At 41.2% G+C, this 23,811-nt stretch overlaps 1 protein-coding gene across 2 annotated transcripts in view; it reads left to right on the forward strand.

The window, feature by feature from the left end:
• Window positions 1–9,078, forward strand: part of SMO (smoothened, frizzled class receptor) — a 51,478-nt gene extending 42,400 nt beyond the window's left edge. For both annotated transcript variants that reach the window (XM_083183281.1, XM_083183282.1), the window contains exons 10-12: window positions 4,264–4,412; window positions 5,321–5,455; window positions 6,766–9,078. In XM_083183281.1, coding sequence (XP_083039407.1) covers window positions 4,264–4,412; window positions 5,321–5,455; window positions 6,766–7,343 — 862 coding nt within the window. In that variant the 3' untranslated portion in view covers window positions 7,344–9,078. The remainder of the gene's footprint in view (window positions 1–4,263; window positions 4,413–5,320; window positions 5,456–6,765) is intronic.
• Window positions 9,079–23,811: the final 14,733 nt, after the last annotated feature.

Genomic DNA, 23,811 nt, shown 5'->3' on the forward strand with positions numbered 1-23,811 from the left:
ATATATTGTTACTTCAATTTGAGCCCATTAATACACAGTTAATTATGGTATATTATGCTGTTGTTTGTTGTCAAATACAGTGTAATCTATCAGCGTAAATTTTTTTCTCAATGGTAGTCTGTATTAATTAGCCATAGTAATTATTACATGAAATCTACGGTCAACTGTGCTGTTATCATGTCTTCACATACACAAAATATTCATAACCTAGTGTTTGCAATGACCAGCTGAACAACACCAGCAATCAAGTATTTGAATGTTTAACTTAGAGCTTGCACTTACATACTGTACCTTCTTTCTCAAACACACCATGCACAGTATCTCAAATTGCTGCTGCAATTATCCACTCATCTCTTCTTAACACACATGAGCTTTTTAATCATCTTTGTACTTTAACAATAAGATCCACAACTGGTCACCATAAAAACATTCACAAACCTCCTACAACTATATTTATATATCTCTCTTACTTCTATTAGCTGGTGACATTTCACCTAATCCAGGCCCCAAACGCTTGCTGTACTCACATTCACCTCTTTCACAACAATATTGAAATTAACTAACCTTCACCCCATGTCTCCAATCACCCTCCAAATCACTAAAATGTGGCTTATGGAATGCATGCTCTTTGTAGCAAATTAACATCCGTCCCTGACCTCTTCATATCGAACAACTTCAACCTGCTGGTTATTACAGAAGCATGGCTCACACGATCAGACATGGCCTCCCCTGCAGCATTGCACACGGTGGTCTTTACTTCACACACACACACCCCCAGGCCTGGTAACCGTAAAGGTAGTTGGGTTGGATTATTACTTTCCCAATTTTTCACATACAGTTTTACAACGGATTCCATCACTCACATTTACATCATTCTATCAGAATTTACACTCCTTTCTCTCTTCATGTTGCAGCTATATATCGCCCACCTGGGCAACCCAAACAATTTCTAGAAGATTTTTCTGCATGTCTCTCTTATCCTTTGACACTATCATCATGGGAGATTTCAATATTGCTATTAACACAGCTTTCCCACTCTCAGATCACAACCTGCAGGCTGTCCCCCATTACTTCTAACTCTCCATCACTGGAGTCTTCCAATCCTCCTCAAACCCGCAGAAATATTAATGCAATTAATCAAGAACTTTGAACCTTTCTCCAACAACTGCTTTACTATTTCTGCATTCACTTCTCATGAGATGGCTGTGTTTCACCTAAACCAGACTCTACAAACATCCCTTGGTGAAGTGGCTCAAGCTACCCATCACACTCCACGTAGGCCTAGATGTCAACAGTAGCACTCTAACTTAACCAGACTACAAAAACAATCAAAAGTGGGTAGAGCCTTTTTCTAGTTCTGCCATATTAGACCAGGTAGACTAGTTTCGGCATGTTATCTCATTCTATAAGGGGTAAGACGATCTATAGGGCAACCATATATCAAATAACTTGGGCGTGTGAGATTTCACGTCCAAGTTACACTCCACTCAGTCAATGTGGAACATATATGTCAATCAAGGGGTTATAAGTGTGAGTGCTATACTGTCTGATTGTATCTATGTAGAGCAGGGATGGGTTACCTTCGGCCCTCCAGCTGTTGTTAAACTACATATCCCAGCATGCCCTGCAACAGTTTTAGCATGGCCAAATAGCAAATCTGTAGCAGGGCATCCTGGTATGTGTAGTTCAACAACAGCTGGAGGGCCGAAGGTTCCCCATCACTGATCTATAGAGTATGGTTTTCTTTGCTGCTGCAGCATCCAAGATGAAATTGTATGCTCCTCCTCAGCCAGTGACCTGCTCAGTTCCCTAACTGTACCCTCTAGTACTCTTCAGGCAGTATTTTACGCCCTACCATCCACTAGGGCATGGTGGGAGAATAAAATAGTGTGCTAAGCGTAGCGAGGCACCATGCCCGAAGCATGGTGAGCGCAGCGGCGCTACGTTAGTGTCCATGTCGACGGTGTCGACATTCGGGTAACAAAAAAATGAAAACCCCATGCGACCTTATGACCCAGTCCACCTTCCCCATGTCGACTTTGAGTCATGTCGACCTAATTCTTGTAGACCTAATGCTTGTCTACCCAATGATCCCATTCCGGGTCAACATGCATGAAGGTTGATGTGGGGATAGGTTGACAGGGACATTAGATCGACATAGGCTAGGTCGGCAGTCAAAAGGTCGACATGGTTTTTTTTCGCTTATTATTATTTTTTTTTGACCCAACATGTGCCGACAGGCGGTATTTCATGCCCTACCATCCATTAGGGCGTGGTAGGAGAATAAAATAGTGGCCCGAGCACAGCAAGGATCGTGTCGACATTCAAGTTAAAAAACCCATGTCAACCTAACCCCATGTCGGCATTCAGACATGTCGACCTTCAGTGGTTGACTCAATGCATGTCGACCTTCATCTTGTCGACCCTATGACCCATACCCCTCTCAACTCCCATGCCTCTCTAAACTAGAGGCTTGCCTACACAGGTCTCACACACTTTCTTAATTTACACAACTTATTGGACCCACTTCAGTCAGACTTTCATTCCCAACACTCCAGAGACCACACTGACTAAAGTAGTGAATGATCTAGTCACTTTGAAGTCCAAAGTTTATTACTCACTACTTATTCTTCTAGATCTCTCTGCTGTTGACCATTCTCTAATCATACAAACAGTACAATCACTAGGCCTCCAAGACACTGCCCTCTTTTGGTTCCTATTCTACCTATCTAACCGCTTTAGTGTCCAATTCAGAATCACCTCCTCTTAGCTACCTCTTTCAGTTGTAGTACCGCAAGGCTTGGTCGAGGCTCACCTCTTCAGGCTAGCTTCTTAGACTCCAGAACCACTCACTCAACCATCATAAGCTTTCCTATCCAATTATTTCCTTCTGTACATCCCAACATGTCCTCCAATATATTTTCTCATTCATCACTTTTTCTTCCTTCTGACCCTGGTTCATCATTACCGTGTTGTGATATCAAGCAACCCACCTAGAACTCTTGCAATCCAGTGGACAACTTTGCAATTGATAGTACCTGTGAATGTAGGTATGAATGATTGTATGTATGTATGTATGTATGTATGTATGTATCAATGCATATTTCCCTATAGATTGTAAGCTTGCGAGCAGGGCCTCCCTACCTCTATAACTGTTTGATATTACCAGTGTTGTTTTATCTGTGTGTCCAATTGTAAAGTGCAATCGAATTTGCTGCGCTATATAAGAAACTGTTAATAAATAATCTGCACATATGAGGGAACAAAATGGATTGACATTTTTGTAATAGACCAGGGCCAGGAGCCTTGCCAGTTTTATGCAGTTTCAAAGTATACTCTAATTTCTCCTTGGATATCTCGGAGCCCGATAGTAGGACCATCGTTTGGGGAGAGTAGGCTAAGTTTGGGGAGAGGACACCTGGCAAGGAAGGAACTGATCAGAGTCCCATGTTTAAATTTAATAGACAAGATATTTTTTAGAGGAGTGTTTAGCTCTCAACTTCTATGACAAGAGTTTATCAGCCTTGCCACCTTTCTCATAATAATGCTAATTGAGACTCCTAAGACTGCACTCGGTCTTATGAGATAACAGGACATTAAGTTCACATTTGGGTTTTAATGAGCCGTAATCTTGATGTAATTTGAATCTGATGACGACAAATCACAGGCATCTGAACCTCCCAAATCATCATGTCCCCCACATCTGGTGTCTAATTTAACAGTAAAATATTATTCCAATAGTTGAGATCAGGATGGGGAGCAGAGAGGGTCAATACCTGTCAGGAGAAGGGAGACTGGGACATGGGGTGTATAATAACATCTAAAAGTTATGAGGAAAGAACTGGGTCTGTAAAAATCATATTTAGTCCAGTGTATATTTTATGCACCTGTAAGAAGAACGTATAGTCCTTTCTGCTAAGTGGTAAAGGATACACAAGGAATTACATAATAAATGTTTGTGTGAAGCATGAAGGGCCTTGGAGTTACGGTCACTGGTAGAGACCAGAGATGCAGGGAGACAATGAAATCGGTCATATTTGGTGTGCAGAACGGCCAGCCATTAGGACTGCCCCTATACGGTTGTAAATAACTTTAGAATCAAGCTTTTGTAAAGAAGGAAGCCTGGTTGAGGTTAGGAGCCTATACATCGATTTTTGGGTCACATGGACTTGATGCACAAGGATTCATTTGCCATCAAAATTAAATGTAATCTCAGCAGTTCTTTTAATATGTCAATTTTTTTATTATTTATTTCTATTTTAGGATTTTGGGGCGCAGTGATGATGAGCCAAAAAGAATCAAGAAAAGTAAGATGATTGCAAAGGCATTTTCCAAAAGAAAAGAGCTGTTAAACAACCCGGAGAGAGAACTGTCCTTCAGTCTGCATACTGTGTCCCATGAAGGACCGGTCGGTACGTATAAGTAACCAGATTTGGTGATGAATGTCTAACAAAGCTGTGCACTATAAAATTCTATTTGGGGGAAGTGTTCTCGAAGAAATACAGTGTGTCACCATTTTGTATAGTCTCATACAAAACTGCATGCAAAACAACAGCATTGCAATAATGTGGTCTTAAGTCTGTTCAGTTCTATCCTGGCTATCAGACTCCCATACATTGTGACCAAACTTGGTCAAAAGCACATGCTTCATCACTGTGAAGTATCCGAGAACATCCCTATGTAAAGTAAGACTAGTGGGTTAGGGGGACACCGATGGATTCACAATCCAAAACATCATTGTAACATAGATCTGGTAGTAACTGCAATGCTGTTCAATCCCCAGCACAAATTTGATTTGCAGATTTTATTTCTGGGTCCTATACTTGGATAAAACATTGAGAAAACAACACTCATTTGGGGCGAGCTGTACTAAGCCTTTAAAAGTCATAAAATGGAGAGTGATAAACCACTAACCAATCAGCTCCTGTCATTTTTCAAACACAGCCTGTGATATGACTGTTTTGAGCTGATTGGCTGGCACTTTATCTTTGTGAGGCTATCCTGGCTACCACATGTGACCTTGGCAGAAACTTGGAACGTTGTCTCTGATTTTCATTCCATAAGAAGATCATTTTAACAATATACAACCAAAGTATACAAAGTTAGGAATGTATTCTGAATAAAGTTGGAGTGACCATGAAGGCATAACTTACCACTAGTCAATAGCATACTACACTTCATTACATTGATAAATAAAACAAATCTATGTTTTGATAATAAGTGGAAACCTATTCCGTAATATACTGATACTAATGTTCTATTATGTTGCTGCTGTACTGTACAGTTTGAATTATCATACATGTTCTGTTTTAATCTCCAGCTGGTCTGAACTTTGACATTAATGAGCCTTCGGCCGATATGTCGTCGGCTTGGGCACAGCACGTAACAAAGATGGTGGCCAGGAGAGGAGCCATTTTACCTCAGGATGTTTCTGTAACACCTGTTGCCACTCCAGGTAATAGCAATTTGCATTAGTGCTATTTTAATTTTCTTGCCCACATATGTAATATGCAATTGTTCATTATAAGCTAATATTCCACTTACATTTTAACCTGATACTAACCTCACTTATGTAAAAAAATTGTTGTAATAGGAAAAAAAAAATGTGAGACCGTACAGGCTAAATAAACAAAACCATTTTAATTAAGATGCACATGCCTGTGTGGGATAGCATGTATGGTCTATCTTTTGTGAGGTTATATAATAAGCATTCTAATTTTACATAGAATATCATTTCTTTCAAGAGTTTTACACCTTCAATCAACAGGTTGTCCTACCAACTTTTATCTACATTTTTATTTTCAGATTTGTTATTATGATAATGTAAGTTTGCAAATCGGAGGCTTTGAATGCTTTAAAGGTTTATTTAATAAGATGGGCGTTCTATTGAAGATTAGATCTTGCTATGGGCAACCAAACAGATTCTCTCTATTATCTTCTAGAAGTTGCTAAATAGGAAGTAGATTCTATTTAGTTGTTATGGGCAACATCCCATCTTCAATAGATTTCCCATCTTAGTACATAAACGCCTTTGTGCCTGTTACGATCTCATCTCGCTTTTATGACTTTATTTCTTAAATTTAACGGAATATGCTGGCTCTATAAAACTAGATGATGATGATGATAATAATAAATACAATGTCTGGACAAAAGGGTATGATTACTTTACATACATGGCATGTGTCTAATTATTAGAGTAGCACAATTAAACTAAGCACTTATCTCAGATGATGCTTCAGGTGTCTCACCTGTGCATAATCCCTGATGAGCAGCCCATGGATGCACAATAACATATGGGTCCCAGCAATTATCCCAGATTCCATTTGTTATCTGAAGATGGGATCTTTTTCATCTGGGAAAAAAAGGGCTCTAATTGGATAAGTGTTGAAGGTCACAATTTTGCCATATTGTTGACAGAGTTTTCAGCAGATTCTAGCCCTAACTGCAGCCTAGTCCTAACAATAAAATGTACAGGAGACTGTCCGATAATGTCAATATTATGTCCATGTTAATATTCTGAATGTCCACCTAAAGACTGCATGCCACATGCAGCAAATGTTTATTACAGGGCTGGGCAACACCAGCCCTCCAGATGTTAATGAATTACACATCCCAGGATGCTTTGCATTAGTTTTGCTATGTGGCCATGCTGAAACTGATGCAAGGCATGCTGGGATATGTAGTTAATCAACATCTGGAGGGCCGGTGTTGCCCAGCCCTGGTTTATTAGCTATATAAAAGTATTTTTTTGTGTTTTCCTTTTAGTCCCCCCTGAAGAGAGAGAGAACATGTGGCTTGTAGAAGCAAACAACCCTTATGGACTGGAGAAAAAAACGACTAAAAAGAAAAAGAGGAGGAAGAAAGAAGTCAGACCAATGGAAGAATCCAGGGGTATAGATAGCTATGCAGTTCGGGCCTCAACAGCGGTTCCTCGTCTTCCAAAACTTCCTAATAAGCCAGGTCTAGTGGCCCGAGCTAAAGAACCTCAGGATCTGGACGATGCTCTTCCAGGATCATACAGAGAGTACAGGAGATGGCCACCTTTGCAAGGTAGTTTATACAACACAGAAAATATGGATGACTATCTTGGTTACAGAAGATATACTCACACTAATTTGATGTCTCCTTACTCCGCTGATGAGCTTCCTATCCCTGGACAGAGCAGTGCCCCTCAACCAAAACATGATGGTGTATTCCAATACTCAAATGGAAATACCCAACGTTATTCCATGAGGCATGGCCCTTGTGAAAGAACTGACATTAAAAGACCAGGGTTTCCCCCAATGCATTCCAGGGCAAACCTTATGGATGCTCAGCTAATGGACACAGATTCAGATTTCTAGGGGAAAGTTCTAAATGTTAAGAACATCATCTGCGTTCATTTAGAAAGGGATTAATAGTAGCAATCTACAGTTACACATTTTTGAAATGTTTAAAAATTGTTGGCAGACATATGGACGTTTGCTAGACTCTTTGGGAAATCTTTTTGAGGTAGAACTTTATCAGCTAAGGATTTGGACTTCTACAGTAGTATCGGTCTGTGTGAAATGACTGTCCAATGGGATTTGTACATGAGGAGAATGCACAGTTTTCTATTTTCTGATCATTCACAATGCAGCTATGCAGTGCAGAGTCTTTTATAGCCGCTCAAACTTAGGTACGTTATATTTGATGTATGATATTCTGCCGGACATGTATTTATTATGTACAGAACAATGTATTGCTGATTTAAAATGAAAATGAAATACAACAAACCTTTTAACCAGGGTGCACTGAATTGCATGAAAATACTGGTTCCTTGCCACAGAGAAACATTTTACTTTCTTCTAAAAGTGGTTGCAGAAAGACAGTACCACGTCATCATACACATTTGAATATTTTTCTCTGGATATAACCATGTTAAAACGACAAATTACTTAAGATGAACAAAAAAAAAACAAATAACAAATAGGAACTTAATCGTTCCACCAGAGTATATTATACATTTATTTTCTTTTTTTTATATATGATCAGTTTTAGTGTTGGAATCATTTTGTGGAACTTTGGCTAAAAAAGCTTTGCTGGCAAAAGGGAGAATTCCCAGACTAGGTAATTTTGAGGTAAAACGATTACATATCTGCATTTATGAGATGTATAAGTTTAGAAATGCTTCAGATTTTTATTGACTTGTACTGGAAACGTGCAGGATTGTGCACAATATTTTATGAAAAACAGGTTTTTATCATTGTAGCAGTACTGTGATATCACTGTGGGGGGGGGATGCAATTATCTGTGATAAACACAGAGTTAATGCCTGGTAACGTATTGAACCTGCATAATTGTTTTCTCTAAGCGTTAAACCATAGAGGGTGTATTTTGATAATGGACTAAACCCTGGGGTTCAAGCAATATTTATGATAAGGTTGCCTCCAACGTCCAACTACCCTCCTTTCATGCTATATAAGGTGACTGGTATGCACAGCATCGACTTGTAATGGTGACCATCACATACAACCTGATAGTCGGGACCTTCATCTCAAATTGGAAAAGCATTTATAGAGTTTCTAGAATTTGGTTTTGCTCACAAAAGCTCTGCTTTCAGCAGAACTGTACACCTTTATACCGTTCACTCTTATATCATAAAATATGAAGTGGGGAAGTCAGATGTCAATGCCTTGCAATACTTTTTTCTGTATCTAATGGTCTGTTGTATGTGTTGTTTTTATGTAAAAATAATACTGTAGTGCTGTTTTTTTTCCTATGGAAATATCTGCCTAGACAGAACTGTACATATTGTTCCTATTCCATATTGCAACCATTCTCCAGATATGAACTGCTACTTCTGCTGGAAAAGGAATTATGTGCATGATGGTTTTTGTTTTGTTTTATATAAACCCTATAGAAATGTACCTTAAAACTCCTTTCTGTTTCTTGTAAAAGGACATTTTTTGAAATATGTACTTATTTTGAATATCATGTATTCCTGAGGGTATTTCTATGTTGGTGAGATGATACATTATTTTGTGATGCCTTCACCAGTATCTGTCATTTTGGATAATATGTAACTTGCCCAAGAATAAACACAGAGCAGTATCTTAATATCTTTTTTTTAATTTAGTTTTTAAGTTGTTTTGGGGAATACAGAGTTACCTTGCCAGACTTTAGTTAAGTGCAAAAAAATAAATAAATCACTTAGTAAATATTTCCTTTACAGTTTTAGTGGGCAATATCTAATGAATTTAATGGATACAAATTTGATGGTTGATCAAAACAATATATATTTTTTTCTTTAGTTTTGTGTTTACGACCGACTCTTCTGCAATGAGTTATCTTTGTCAGGAAATCCATCCTATTTTTTTTTTCGTAACTATTTTAACACTTCTCTTGGCTGGACATTGCAAACCAAAGTAAGGGACTACCACAGTTCATAATTTGAGCCAATTATCCACCGATCAAAAATGCTGATTTACAGGAATAGATAATTGGCGGCCTGTTGGGGAATCGGGAACATTCTGCATATTACAAAATCCTTCATTTGACAATCTAGATAATGTTTTGGTCTGTATCGGCAAATCTACAAAATTCAGCAGGTCAGGCATCCCTTAAAGTTTTGTTCTATTGGTAAAGGTTGCTTCTCCAGGGATCAACATAAATATTGAATGAAGTGTAAATGTATCGCAACTGTTCGACATGCAGCAAGGTCGACATGGATCTAGGTCAACATGGGGTTTTTACACAGTTTTTTTTTTACCGAATGTCGACATGGACACAGTTTGAAGTGCAACATATACCCTCGCTTGCCATGCTTTGGGCACGGTGCCTCGCTACGCTCGGCACACTCCCTAGTGGATGGTAGGGCATGAAATGCCACCTGTCGGCTCAAAAAGACAGTGAAAAACCCCATTTCGACCTTTTGACTGTGGACCTAGCCCATGTCAACCTAACTCTAGTGTCGACCTAGATCCATGCCGACTTTGCTGCGTGTCGACCCAATGCATTCTCAACCTAGTTACTGTAGACCTAATGACCGTATCCCCTGTTTGGAATGCAGCCACGGGTTAAATGCAACTTTGTAACTTAACTGAATTGTCACTGTTAGGGTGTGTACACACGGTGAGATTCCTTTGCTATTTGACTTGCTATGCAATCTTAGCTAACTCATGTGCTATTTACATACAATTCATGCTATCTGTATTAGATTTCCACTATATAGTCATTGCTGCCCCATCTAACTGGGTTTCGATTTGTGCTTTCCTGGGAGTGCGCATCGGGATCGCAAGGTAAAAAACCTCATGCTGGATTGTATTGCGTGTACACACCGTTACTCAGCAGATTGTAATATATTGTGATCATAGAGGCAGCTCCCTTGCACTCCTACAGCTGTAATGTGTGGTTTTATGATATGCCGGATGCAAAAATAGATTACTACAGATATTCCTTCTAATGAACGCTTGGAATATAGAAATGGTTTTAACTGGATAATTTACACCTCAAATGATATCCCAACTTAGGCAGGATGGCCAAGACAAGTGAACGATTTGGGTCTAAGGGCCTGATTCAGAGATTGATGAAAATGTAGTGCAGCTTGACATGCCCTGGTTTCTGGGAAGCAGGCCTCCTACTCCCTGCCCACTCGTTCAACCCTGATACCTGTCAATCAGGCAGCAGATGATGGGAACTACGTGCAACAACATAAGGCCCTTTCTGCACAGGTACAGATTCACTGTACTGTACCTGTGCCCAATCCACTTTGAATTATGCCCTAAATTCCCTTGTATATTTTTCCTTCCACATTTTACCTCTTGCGTTTTTATAGATACTGTAGGTGCTTTAGTTCTTAGGATTATCGGTATCCTAAATGTATAATAGTATCCCACCAAATATATTACATGGGTCAATGTTTTGATCTTTCCAATTTTACTGTGTTATTTGTATCTGAAAGTCTGTAAGTGTGTATATGAAAGAAAGAAGATTTTTTTTTTTTTTAATTAACCCTGAACAAGCAATGTTTTATGCTATGGTAGCGGTCTGTCTTGGATGTCCTGCAGACAGGGTGCAGTCATAATGTAGACATTTAGAATATCGACAGCTGTGAAGCTGATGATGATGGCATGTTCAGTGTGGACATGTGAAATGTCAACATGTGAAATACGGACATTCTACATGGACCAGCAGCAGAGGGTTCTGTTGTGAGACAGGAGGGTTACCATAATGCACTAGGGGCGGGATGTACTAAAGGGAAAATGCGGTAAAATGGGTGTTTTACCGCATTTTCCTATTTACCCTCACCCGTCTGCCCCATTTTCGCTTGGCAGGGTATCGCCACCCATAGAAGCCTATGGGCTTCTATCGCCGTCCGTGCGCCTCCCATCCTCCTGATCTCCTCCTCCCCCAGCAGGTGTCACAGCCGGGAGGACATCCGGCTGCAGGGGGGAGGAGGAGACGCAGGGGGACACTGCCAGCCGCCGGGATGTGACGGAGACCCCCGCAGACCACATCACCGGTATCGCAGGGGTCTCCGTCACCGCAACCCGATGCTAGCCGCATATATTAGTACATATGCGGCAGCATCGCGGCGGCTGCCAGGCGAAGGGCGGCGATGTATATTAATACATCCCGCCCTAGGGGCGGGATGTATTAAAATACATTGCCGCCCTTCCCGCCCCCCCCCCCCCCCCCCCCGCCGCGATGCCGCTGCATATGTACTAACATATGCGGCTGGCATCGCGGTGCGGTGACTGAGGCCCCCCGCGATACCTGCTAAGCAAGCTGTCCCCGGCGCCTACTCCTCCCCCCCTGCAGCCGGAAGGACGTCCGGCTGCGTCACTGGGGGAGGAGAGGTTTACCTTCCAGGGTCCAGGAGGACCCTTCAGGAAGGTAAGCCAGAGGGGTGGTCGGCGAGGCGGCGGGTTTGCGGCGGCGGGCAGCGAAAAGAAGCCCATAGGGTATCGCCACCCAAAGGTGGCGATACCCTTCACTGCGGTATAATTTTTGATACATAGGAAAATGCGGTAAAACCGGGGTTTTACCGCATTTTCCATTTGATACATCTCGCCCTAGGAGAGTTGGGGTTATGTTATTGGAAGGGTGCTTAGGGTTAGATGCTATGGTGATAGGGTTAGACATTAGCCATACTTACCGCTGGAAGATGCACCAGATCTACCAGAAGTCAGCCTGATGCTACCATTGTTTGCTGTACCAGGTAAGTTACCACTAATTGGCATTTTACTAATATTTTGTCATGTCAACGTGATGATTGTCTATGTTGATGATAAGACTACATGCTTTGTTTTTGTTTGATTTTTATTTTTTATTTTGCTAGTGGCCCTGAATAATTTTTTTTTTTGTGGGGGTTAGTCTGAGACGATAACAGGTGCTTCTGAAGGCGCCTCCACAATTGTGGCTAAGCACCATCATCTACATACCTAATAATATCAGCTTAACCTATGCAGTGAGTGTAATTCTGCCATTGTTCCTGTATAACTGTCCTACTCTACGTATTGCTTTGATTTCTGTAGTACATTTAAGCTTTTACATTTGCATGTTAATACATTAGCTATCATATGCACAACACACTAACCACAGCTTAACGTTTCTAAAAAGGTATTGTTCAATTTAAATGTACAGGGGAATATGTGCCTTCTAGCTCAAACATTGTACAATAACCATTTTTGAACTTTTGTATACTGTTTCATTTGTACATGAAAACCAAAATGTTTTAAAGCTTCAATGTAGACTGCAACAAGCTGTAAGTAAAATTATTTTGTATTTTTGTATCTGTACATATGAATAAAATGTGCTCAGTGTTACAATTGTTCTCCCTTTTTTTTCTTTGTAAAATCTCACATACGTATACACACACACTCACATCTTTACTCAGATAAAGGGGTATTCAATGCCCCTGGCAGCGAGCTATCAATGACGAGAACACCGATAGCTCGCTTTCAGTACTCAACTCCCTTCCCTCCCTGAGGTGAGGAGGAAACGGTGAGTGTGGCCATTAAAACGGCAGAGCTCACCACAAAATGCAGCGGACTTGATGCATTTTCGGCGAACCTCACCATTTAAGGGATTTGTCCCTTACATTGAATACGGTGAGGCGGTTTGGTGGGGATAGCTTGTTTTTGGCGAGGACAAACCCCCTTGCTGGCCGCATTGAATACCCCTCAACGAGTTACAAGTGAAGAGGTTAACGCCAGTGCCAAATTAAGGGGGATATGCTATTAGTGGTACTTTAACGCTGCTAATGGATTCACCCTGTCAGACTAAAGGACCTGTTTTTAGTGTGCAGTAAATTACTGCATGAAATAGGATTGAAAGCCATTAGAAAGAGGAGTTTAGAGGCATGAGGAGAAAGTGGGCTGGTAATAGCAATATTGAAATCACCCATGATGATGGTGGAGATGTCAGAATATAAGATGTGTGGGAGCTTATATATAGGTGTGAGGATCGGCAGCACTCACTAGGACTTGAGGTAGGTGATATATTTTTGGTGTTCTGCACCTAATTCACACCTACATCAAGTCCTAGTGAGTGCTGCTGATCCTCACTAGGATCAGAGGCAGAACTGATTTGATTTGCTGATTTGCGGGAATAGATAATTGGCGGCCTGTTGGGGAATCGGGAACATTCTGCATATTACAAAATCCTTAATTTGACAATCTAGATAATGTTTTGGTCTGTATTGGCAAATCTACAAAATTCAGCATGTCAGGCATTAAAGTCTTGTTCGATTGGTAAAGGTTGCTTCTCCGGGGATCAACATAAATATTGAATGAAGTGTAAATGTATCGCAACTGTTCGACATGCAGCAAGGTCGACAGGGATCTAGGTCAACATGGAGTTTTTACACAGTTTTTTTTAACCGAATGTCGACATGGACACAGTTTCAAGTGCAACATATACCCTCGCTTGCCATGCTTTGGGCACGGTGCCTCGCTACGCTCGGCACACTCCCTAGTGGATGGTAGGGCATGAAATGCCACCTGTCGGCTCAAAAAAACAGTGAAAAACCCCATTTCGACCTTTTGACTGTGGACCTAGACCCATGTCGACCTAGATCCATGCCGACTTTGCTGCGTGTCAACCCAATGCTTGTCGACCTAGTTACTGTAGACCTAATGACCGTATCCCCTGTTTGGAATGCAGCCACGGGTTAAATGCAACTTTGTAACTTAATTGAATTGTCACTGTTAGGGTGTGTACACACGGTGAGATTCCTTTGCTATTTGACTTGCTATGCAATCTTAGCTAACTCATGTGCTATTTACATACAATTCATGCTATCTGTATTAGATTTCCACTATATAGTCATTGCTGCCCCATCTAACTGGGTTTCGATTTGTGCTTTCCTGGGAGTGCGCATCGGGATCGCAAGGTAAAAAACCTGTGCGATCTGCATGAGATTTTGACTATATAGTCAAAATCTCATGCTGGATTGTACCGTGTACACACCGTTACTCAGCAGATTGTAATATATTGTGATAATAGAGCCAGCTCCCTTGCACTCCTACAGCTGTAATGTGTGGTTTTATGATATGTCGGATGCAAAAATAGATTACTACAGATATTCCTTCTAATGAACGCTTGGAATATAGAAATGGTTTTAACTGGATAATTTACACCTCAAATGATATCCCAACTTAGGCAGGATGGCCAAGACAAGTGAACGATTTGGGTCTAAGGGCCTGATTCAGAGATTGATGAAAATGTAGTGCAGCTTGACATGCCCTGGTTTCTGGGAAGCAGGCCTCCTACTCCCTGCCCACTCGTTCAACCCTGATACCTGTCAGTCAGGCAGCAGATGATGGGAACTACGTGCAACAACATAAGGCCCTTTCTGCACATGTGCAGAACATACCTTGCGCTTACGCAGATTCACTGTACTGTACCTGTGCCCAATCCACTTTGAATTATGCCCTAAATTCCCTTGTATATTTTTCCTTCCACATTTTACCTCTTGAGTTTTTTTTAGATACTGTAGGTGCTTTAGTTCTTAGGATTATCGGTCTCCTAAATGTATAATAGTATCCCACCAAATATATTACATGGGTCAATGTTTTGATCTTTCCAATTTTACTGTGTTATTTGTATCTGAAAGTCTTTAAGTGTGTATGTGCATGTGTGTATATGAAAGAAAGAAGATTTTTTTTATTTTATTTTTTTTATTAACCCTGAACAAGCAATGTTTTATGCTATGGTAGCGGTCTGTCTTGGATGTCCTGCAGACAGGGTGCAGTCATAATGTAAACATTTAGAATATTGTCAGCTATGAAGCTGATGATGATGGCATGTTCAGTGTGGACATGTGAAATGTCAACATGTGAAATACGGACATTCTACATGGACCAGCAGCAGAGGGTTCTGTTGTGAGACAGGAGGATTACCATAATGAACTAGGGGCGGGATGTGCTAAAGGGAAAATGCGGTAAAACGGGTGTTTTACCGCATTTTCCTATTTGCCATCACCCGTCTGCCCCATTTTCGCTTGGCAGGGTATCGCCACCCAGAGGGTGGGCTTCTATCGCCATCCGTGCGCCTCCTGTCCTCCTGATTTCTTCCTCCCCCAGCAGGTGTCACAGCCGGGAGGACATCCGGGTGCAGGGGGGAGGAGGAGAAGCAGGGGGACACTGCCAGCCGCCGGGATGTGACGGAGACCCCCGCAGACCACATCACCGGTATCGCGGGGGTCTCCGTCACCGCAACCCGATGCTAGCCGCATATGTTAGTACATATGCGGCAGCATCGCGGCCGCTGCCAGGCGAAGGGCGGCGATGTATATTAATACATCCCGCCCTAGGAGAGTTGGGGTTATGTTATTGGAAGGGTGCTTAGGGTTAGATGCTATGGTGATAGGGTTAGAGATTAGCCATACTTACCGCTGGAAGATGCACCAGATCTACCAGAAGTTAGCCTGATGCTACCATTGTTTGCTGTACCAGGTAAGTCACCACTATTGGCATTTTACTAATATTTTGTCATGTCAACGTGATGATTGTCTATGTTGATGATAAGACTACATGCTTTGTTTTTTTTTTATTTTTTTTTTGCTAGTGGCCCTGAATAATTTTTTTTTTGTGGGGTTAGTCTGAGACGATAATAGGTGCTTACGAAGGCGCCTCCACAATTGTGGCTAAGCACCATCATCTACATACCTAATAATATCAGCTTAACCTATGCAGTGAGTGTAATTCTGCCATTGTTCCTGTATAACTGTCCTATTCTACGTATTGCTTTGATTTCTGTAGTACATTTAAGCTTTTACATTTGCATGTTAATACATTAGCTATCATATGCACAACACACTAACCACAGCTTAACATTTATAAAAAGGTATTGTTCAATTTAAATGTACAGGGGAATATGTGCCTTCTAGCTCAAACATTGTACAATAACCATTTTTTAACTTTTGTATACTGTTTCATTTGTACATGAAAACCAAAATGTTTTAAAGCTTCAATGTAGACTGCAACAAGCTGTAAGTAAAATTATTTTGTATTTTTGTATCTGTACATATGAATAAAATGTGCTCAGTGTTACAATTGTATTCCCTTTTTTTCTTTGTAAAATCTCACATACGTATACACACACACACTCACATCTTTACTCAGATAAAGGGGTATTCAATGCCCCTGGCAGCGAGCTATCAATGACGAGAACACCGATAGCTCGCTTTCAGTACTCCACTCCCTCCCCTTCCCTCCCTGAGGCGAGGAGGAAACGGTGAGTGTGGCCATTAAAACGGCAGAGCTCACCACAAAATGCAGCGGACTTGATGCATTTTCGGCGAACCTCACCATTTAAGGGATTTGTCCCTTACATTGAATACGGTGAGGGGGTTTGGTGGGGATGGCTTGTTTTTGGCGAGGACAAACCCCCTTGCTGGCCGCATTGAATACCCCTCAATGCGTTACAAGTGAAGAGATTAACACCAGTGCCAAATTAAGGGGGATATGCTATTAGTGTTACTTTAATGCTGCTAATGGATTCACCCTGTCAGACTAAAGGACCTGTTTTTAGTGTGCAGTAAATTACTGCATGAATTAGGATTGAAAGCCATTAGAAAGAGGAGTTTAGAGGCATGAGGAGAAAGTGGGCTGGTAATAGCAATATGGAAATCATTCATGATGATGTTGGAGATGTCAGAAGATAAGATGTGTGGGAGCTTATATATAGGTGTGAGGATCGGCAGCACTCACTAGGACTTGAGGTAGGTGATATATTTTTGGTGTTCTGCACCTAATTCACACCTACATCAAGTCCTAGTGAGTGCTGCTGATCCTCACTAGGATCAGAGGCAGAACTCTGGGAGGCAATGTAGTCATCTGCCACCGGGCTCGTGCTGCCAAGGGGGCACCTCTCCTCTCCTGCAAGTTTAAATCACTTAATTGGAAGCCATTGATATCGCTTGTGTGGCTGAGTTCTGAAATATATATGTGTTCTCACTAGATAGATAATTTCAGGTTGTGTGTGTGTGTGTGGGGGGGGGGGGGGGGGGGGGTTGTTTTATATATTTATATATGTATATGTATATATATTATATATATATATATATATATCTCTTGCCTCCGGGCAACTGGGACAAACTTACGCCAATGGTTCCAAGCACCTTGACTGTGCACCTGCTGACAGAAACCTTGCTGTCTCCTGCCAGTCTGACAGTTTACCATGTAATTCACTATCATAGGCAAACGCAGGGGTGGTTTCTGGTTGCCCGGAAACCCCCCTCCTCTTGGCAAGTGCCTTAAATTATGACAATAGCACTGGAATATAATATGATCAACAGAGCTGCCACCACGTCATGCAGTGTAAGGGACAGAGCAGAGCCGCTGCACATCCCTAGTGTACCAGCTTCTTCTACCACATTTGCTGTCTGTATGGATCTGAGCCCTCAAACATTGCAATGGACCAGAAAGCAGCTGCCAGAAGGAAAAGACAGGAGCCTTACCATGAAGTGGGAGATTGTGAGCTTAGAAAGTGCAGTACTGGTTCTATTATGTTTGTGTATTTATTATGATATATTTAACATTTTCCTGACCACTTATCTTATTTAAGTGTTTGAAATGGCCTATACTGTAGACCAGTGTTTTTCAACCACTGTGCCATGGCACACTTGTGTGCCTTGAGCTGTTCCCAAGTGTGCCCCCAGATCTAGAGATGCCCAAACCAGTTTGTAGCCACCACCAGTTCAACTGATATTTACTGGTCTCTTCTTTTCATGTAAAGGGTCAATGTATTTTCTTTGTGTTACCTGTGGAGACCAGTGTGATTTTTTTTATATGGGGGCCAAAAGGTTTTTTTTTTTTTTTCCTGTGGGGGCCCAATGTATTTTGCCCTGTGGGAATCTCATGGTGTGCCTTGGCAATTTTAAAATCTTATTTAGTGTGCCGCAAGGTAAAAAGGTTGAAAAACACTGCTGTAGACCATCTGTACTGTTAAATATTAGTACTGTATTCCATAGAGTGTCCAGTGTATAAAAAGACCAATTTTCAGGGCCGTTACCTCTCCCCCAGACTCCCGTACTTACTCCAATGCAGAGATTTTGGATTACATTTCGAACCCCCTCTAAAAATCCTGCATTTGCCACTGACTATACAATGCTAGTTTTTACCATACTCACCCTTTTGGACACAGATACATTATTGTTTATATATTTGTTGCTCTGTCTGCAGAATCTCACATGAGAAATATATTCTCTAGGGTTTATATCTGTTATAAGTATATTATTTTGTTGTATTTTACAAAAAATGTTTTTATTCCACAATAGACAAGGCGCAATTATATAAAAACTTTATTAATTTACTCATATAGCGCTCCCACTTGTCTTGTATTTTTGTCCATTTCTAAAGAGGCCAGCCCATTCCTTTGTGGTGAGCAGCTTTTTCAGTATATCAAGGTTGTTGGATAAACGCAGTGCCAGTACCATTACAGTAAAAAAAAAAAAAGGTTGAAGAGGTTGACACAGAAGGATGATGATCAACTGATGAAGTTCATTACGGAAAGATACTATTTAAACATCAATGGAATATGCATCAGGAGTTGTGTCATAGGAGTTAGGGTAGGATTAAAATAAAAATAATGCAATAAAAATCTGCAAAAAGAAGTAATACAGTGTGACCACTAGGTGGAGCTCTGAAGCTATTAAAACAGTAAAGATCCAGTGCAGTACTACTGTACTTCTCAGCCTGTGACATGACAATTAAAAGAGAACACAATCCTTGTAACATTTGGGAGTGTTAATGGTTACTGACCGGATGTGTGTATATTTAGAAATGGGGTGGTTAAATATTTGAGTTCATAGGTGTTATTACCTGATATGGGCCTGTTGAGGCATTTAGCTAGGTACACACTAGTAGATATAGCTGCAGATCCTTTGATCTGTAGATATATCTACAGACTGATCAGGCAGCGAGGTCTCCATACATGCTGCATGAATCTTTGGAAGTGACATCATACCTGGGCAAGTGCATTTGCATGTGCCAGCCCATTGAGCTATCAATAAACCCTGGCTCTGGTGCGGGTTTACAGACAGTCCAGTTGGTACACACTGGCCGACGGTTCAGCAATATATCAGCCATTCAATTAAACGGACGATATATCAGCCAGTGTGTACACCATTTAAAGATGGGCACACACTTGTCAGAACTGTCTGATGGGAACAAAAATCTGGTAATGGTAGAAAAGGACAATTGACCATTTGCTCCCAAATGCTGGAAAACAGACATTGGTCATTCAGACAAATTAGTTAAAGCTAAATGGAGATTGTACATTGCGCTATTCATTTTTTTATATCAAATGATATGAATGTATTTGTAAAAATTAATGTAAGATATTGTAGTATTTGGACATATATTTTGAATTGCAGAAAGAACTAATTGGATAATTACTATGACATCACTTCCTGCTTGGGAGGTTAGGCTGCTCAGGGAAGGGATGGCCATCGTTGCCATTGCCATCGATGGGAATTCGGCATCTGGCCATCGATAGTGCTAAACTATGCAATGGATGACCATCGATATTTTTACATATCGATGGTCATTCATTGTGTTTGATTGGCCTGGGGCTTTGTGGGTGATGGGGGGGCGGAGCTATGCTCAGTGTCCCGGCACTTTGAAGAAATAAAAAAGAAAAACATTGTTTTGCTGTTCCATTGATGGAGGGAAACCATCTGGTTCTCCCTCATCGATGGCAAAAGTATTCGTCATCGGCCATGAACCATCAATGATTTTGAATCATCGATAGTTGATGGCCATCCCTAGCTCAGGGTATAAAAGGATGGCCTCTCACCCTCCACGAGCATGTCTTGAAAAAGGTGTTTTCACACCGAAACGCATCAACAGCCAGTGTGGAGTGTGAGCAGTTATCACCCCTTTTTGACCCTACTTTGGATGTATGTATTTTTTTATTATTTTTAACATTATCTGTTTTTTTGTTTTTTTTTTGGACCTTTTGGTTTTTTGTATTTTATCGATTTTTGGCGATATATGGTATCCTACCATCGTTGGGATGGAGGATTGTTTATTTAAAGAACTCTATTGGGAAAAGTTGTTTCCTCTTAAAATCAGAAAAGGGAGTGAGAGACGGTACTTATGTAATATCTGGACTCCCGTTTTTCTTATGAGACCGCATCCCCTCGCGGGGCTCGCTGCGCTCGCCACGCTTCGGGCACGGTGGCTCGCTGCGCTCGCCACACTATATAAAATCAACTCCATGCGTAGTTGGATAGTAGTGGTATGAAAAAATGGGATGCATTTAACATGGGAGTCCAGATAATACATAAGTACCGTGAGAGACTTATATCTCCATAATTGTTAAGAATATTGAAACACTCCCCCCTTTCTTTTGCTCTTCTATGCATTGGCCATACTATTGTAAAATAAATCCTCAGTATACAATGGGAATGTAGGGCCAAGAAAACGCTACATGAAGGTAAAGACTTACTTAACCGTAAGTCTGGTACGCAAAACCTTTAATCCACTCTAGACACCATCACTATTGGGCATTTGTTACCTATTGTATGCATGTTTTGCACAAGGTGAAGGATATCCTGATCACTGAAATCTTCATAAAGATACCTTTATACACGTTAACAAACACTGCAAAGTGTGAGTTTCGGTACCAGTTCTGTACACCATTCTTAAATTCTTTCTTCCTTTTTTTTTTTTGGTAAATGAGAAATGCCGACTAAATTACATCCTCATATAGGATGTAATACACTTTGAAAAAAAAAGTCTACACAATGTTTGGTTTTCCCTTTTTTCTATATCCACACTTAATGGAGAAATTCTGGTCACTTTAAGCAGTAGAAGATGCAAGGAAAAGAACATGCTATGAGCACATACATCAGTTGATTTACTCTGAGTGGGGTACACCCATCTATTGATGTTTTAAAAGAAGTTGGACACTTTAAAGGAAAGAAACCTTTATATGTGTACCTCCTCTCATAGGCCCTTATTCTGTTTCGTGCGGTACGGCCCGCGTGCGGCCGTACCGCCGATGTTTACAGTCTGCACATGCGCAGAGGTCATTCTGCGCATGTGCAGCCCCCTTCGCCGCAGACGTATTTCGTCCGCCGCAAAGGGGGCGTATAGGGGCGTGAGGGGCTTCATCCCCTCATTTCCCTATGTGTACGCCCCGCGTTTCATGGGCGTTCCCATGCAAACGCGGGGCGTATGCATGGAAATGAGGGCATGACGCAGCTCATGGGGGCGGAAAGCTGACGTCGCCGGATGTCAGCTTTCAGCCCCCATACAAGCTACCACACGGACGATTGTCCGTGTGGTCTCAGCTTGCGGGAGCTGCTGGGGCGTGCGGACCTGCCTTCGATGGTCGACGACCATCGAATGCAGGGGGCAGCTCCCACCATGGTGGAGGCGTACGCCTCCACCATTTTTATGCGGATCGCCAGCCGTCCGTGTACGGACGGCCGTGGCGATCCGTCTCGTGGGCGGGGATTGGTTTGTGCGGCCGGAGCCCCGTGTGCGGCTCTGGCCGCACCAACCAGAATAAGGGCCATAATTGGGTGAGTGAGGTATGCCCACAAAAAGTTTCTCCTTTTCCCTTCACTGGGTGTAGAAAGAAATAACACTACCAAATAAAACTAATCTACACATTTATGTAGTAGGTTAATTAATAATAGTATAGTTAATGTATTAGGTGGGGAATATGGGAGGGGTAGGTTAGATTTTTGGCGCAATTAGTTTACACAGAAGCTAAAGGCCACTCATTTATTCTCTCTTATAGGTTAGGGGTAGGTTTCTTTAAGGGATCCAAGTACGCCTGAGTTGGGGGTGGGTTGTACAGGGGGAGGGTTATATGGTAGGTTTGTTTTTGGGGGTTGTTTTGGGTAGACTTAGAGGGGGATTGGGTTTAGTGGGGAGGGAGAAAGTGGGATGGGATATTTAGTTTAATATAAAGTCCTGACGGATAACAATTTGCTGTTCACTTCTCCTTGAAGGGTTGTAATATACTTATGTATGTTAATATCCTGAAGTTGCACTCCTTTTTCTCCTGTGCTATCAGTGCCCGGATGACGCCTTCGGGCAATAATGATATATATTGATAAAGGGAGTCGATATTTGTTTCATTCACCCTAAATTTGTTCATCACCTCATGATTAATCCATTGGTGCTTGATTTTACAAATTGAATGTACATTTTGTCTCTGTCAGGGATTTTTTATTTATTGGGAATTATCTCATTTTCTATATGAAAAATTTCAATAAAAAATTACTTTATTTTAAAAAAAAAAGCAGTTTGATTCAACAAATGTATCCAAACAATGGGCCTTATTTTGGTTCATTCTTTCTGACAAAATCCTTCTTAGATGGACAAAACCATGTGCACTGCAGGGGGGGCAGATGTAACATGTGCAGAGAAAATTAGATTTGGGTTAGTAATTTTGTTTCTGTGCAGGGAAAATACTGACTGCTTTATTTTTACACTGCAATATAGATCTCACTTTGAAGTAAAACCCTCAAATCTAATTCTCTCTGCACATGTTACATCTGCCCCACCTGCAGTGCACATGGTTTTGTCCATCTAAGAAGGATTTTGTCAGAAAGAATGAACCAAAATAAGACCCAATGTTCTTTATGCATTATTCAGCATTTGGGAGAAAATGGTGGACTCATTTATTCCCATACATTTTTGATCCCACCAAACAGATTGGACAGAAAAATCTTTAACCGTGTACCCAGATTTGATTCTATTCAGGCTGAGGATACTGGTTGTATCCTTAAAGCTGAGTACACACTAAATAATGGAGGTTATTCTGGTTGACGTGCAAAGCTTTGTGTGTTATTGAAACGGCTCCCGCACTACCCCCCCCCCCCCCCTCACACGCTAAATATCCCCACCCACACTGCTAGGTGTGAACAGGATGGCTTGCACACGATGGTTGCACACGCTCATAACGGTATATGCGCATGCACAGTCGGTTACCATCGCTCCCCTGTGCGAACACTCAGGGGAGCATGGCGATTAGAATAAGAGCGCATGTGTATACCCAGTGATGTTTATAGTGACGAAACTCTGCAGGAGTGCCGGCATCAGCAATTGGGTATGCACTTTCCAATGCTGTATGGAGAAAGAATGGTTTGTGCTCCGCGCTACAGTAAAATCAATAGTAATTTTGTATATTACACAGTATGTATATATATATATATATATATATATAATGAAAATATTTATGACATTAAAAACCATAGTAAATGCATTCAAAGACTAATAAAAGGAATTGATATAAAAAAATGAATTATTGCCTGGAGGGGAGTGAAAGTCTATACGGTACCGTATTTTATCGTCCGTTTATTTGTCCAGGTCCGTTTGTTGC

This window comes from Crinia signifera, chromosome 4 (genome assembly GCF_055691185.1).
Source record: "Crinia signifera chromosome 4, ASM5569118v1, whole genome shotgun sequence".
Lineage (NCBI taxonomy): Eukaryota > Metazoa > Chordata > Amphibia > Anura > Myobatrachidae > Crinia > Crinia signifera.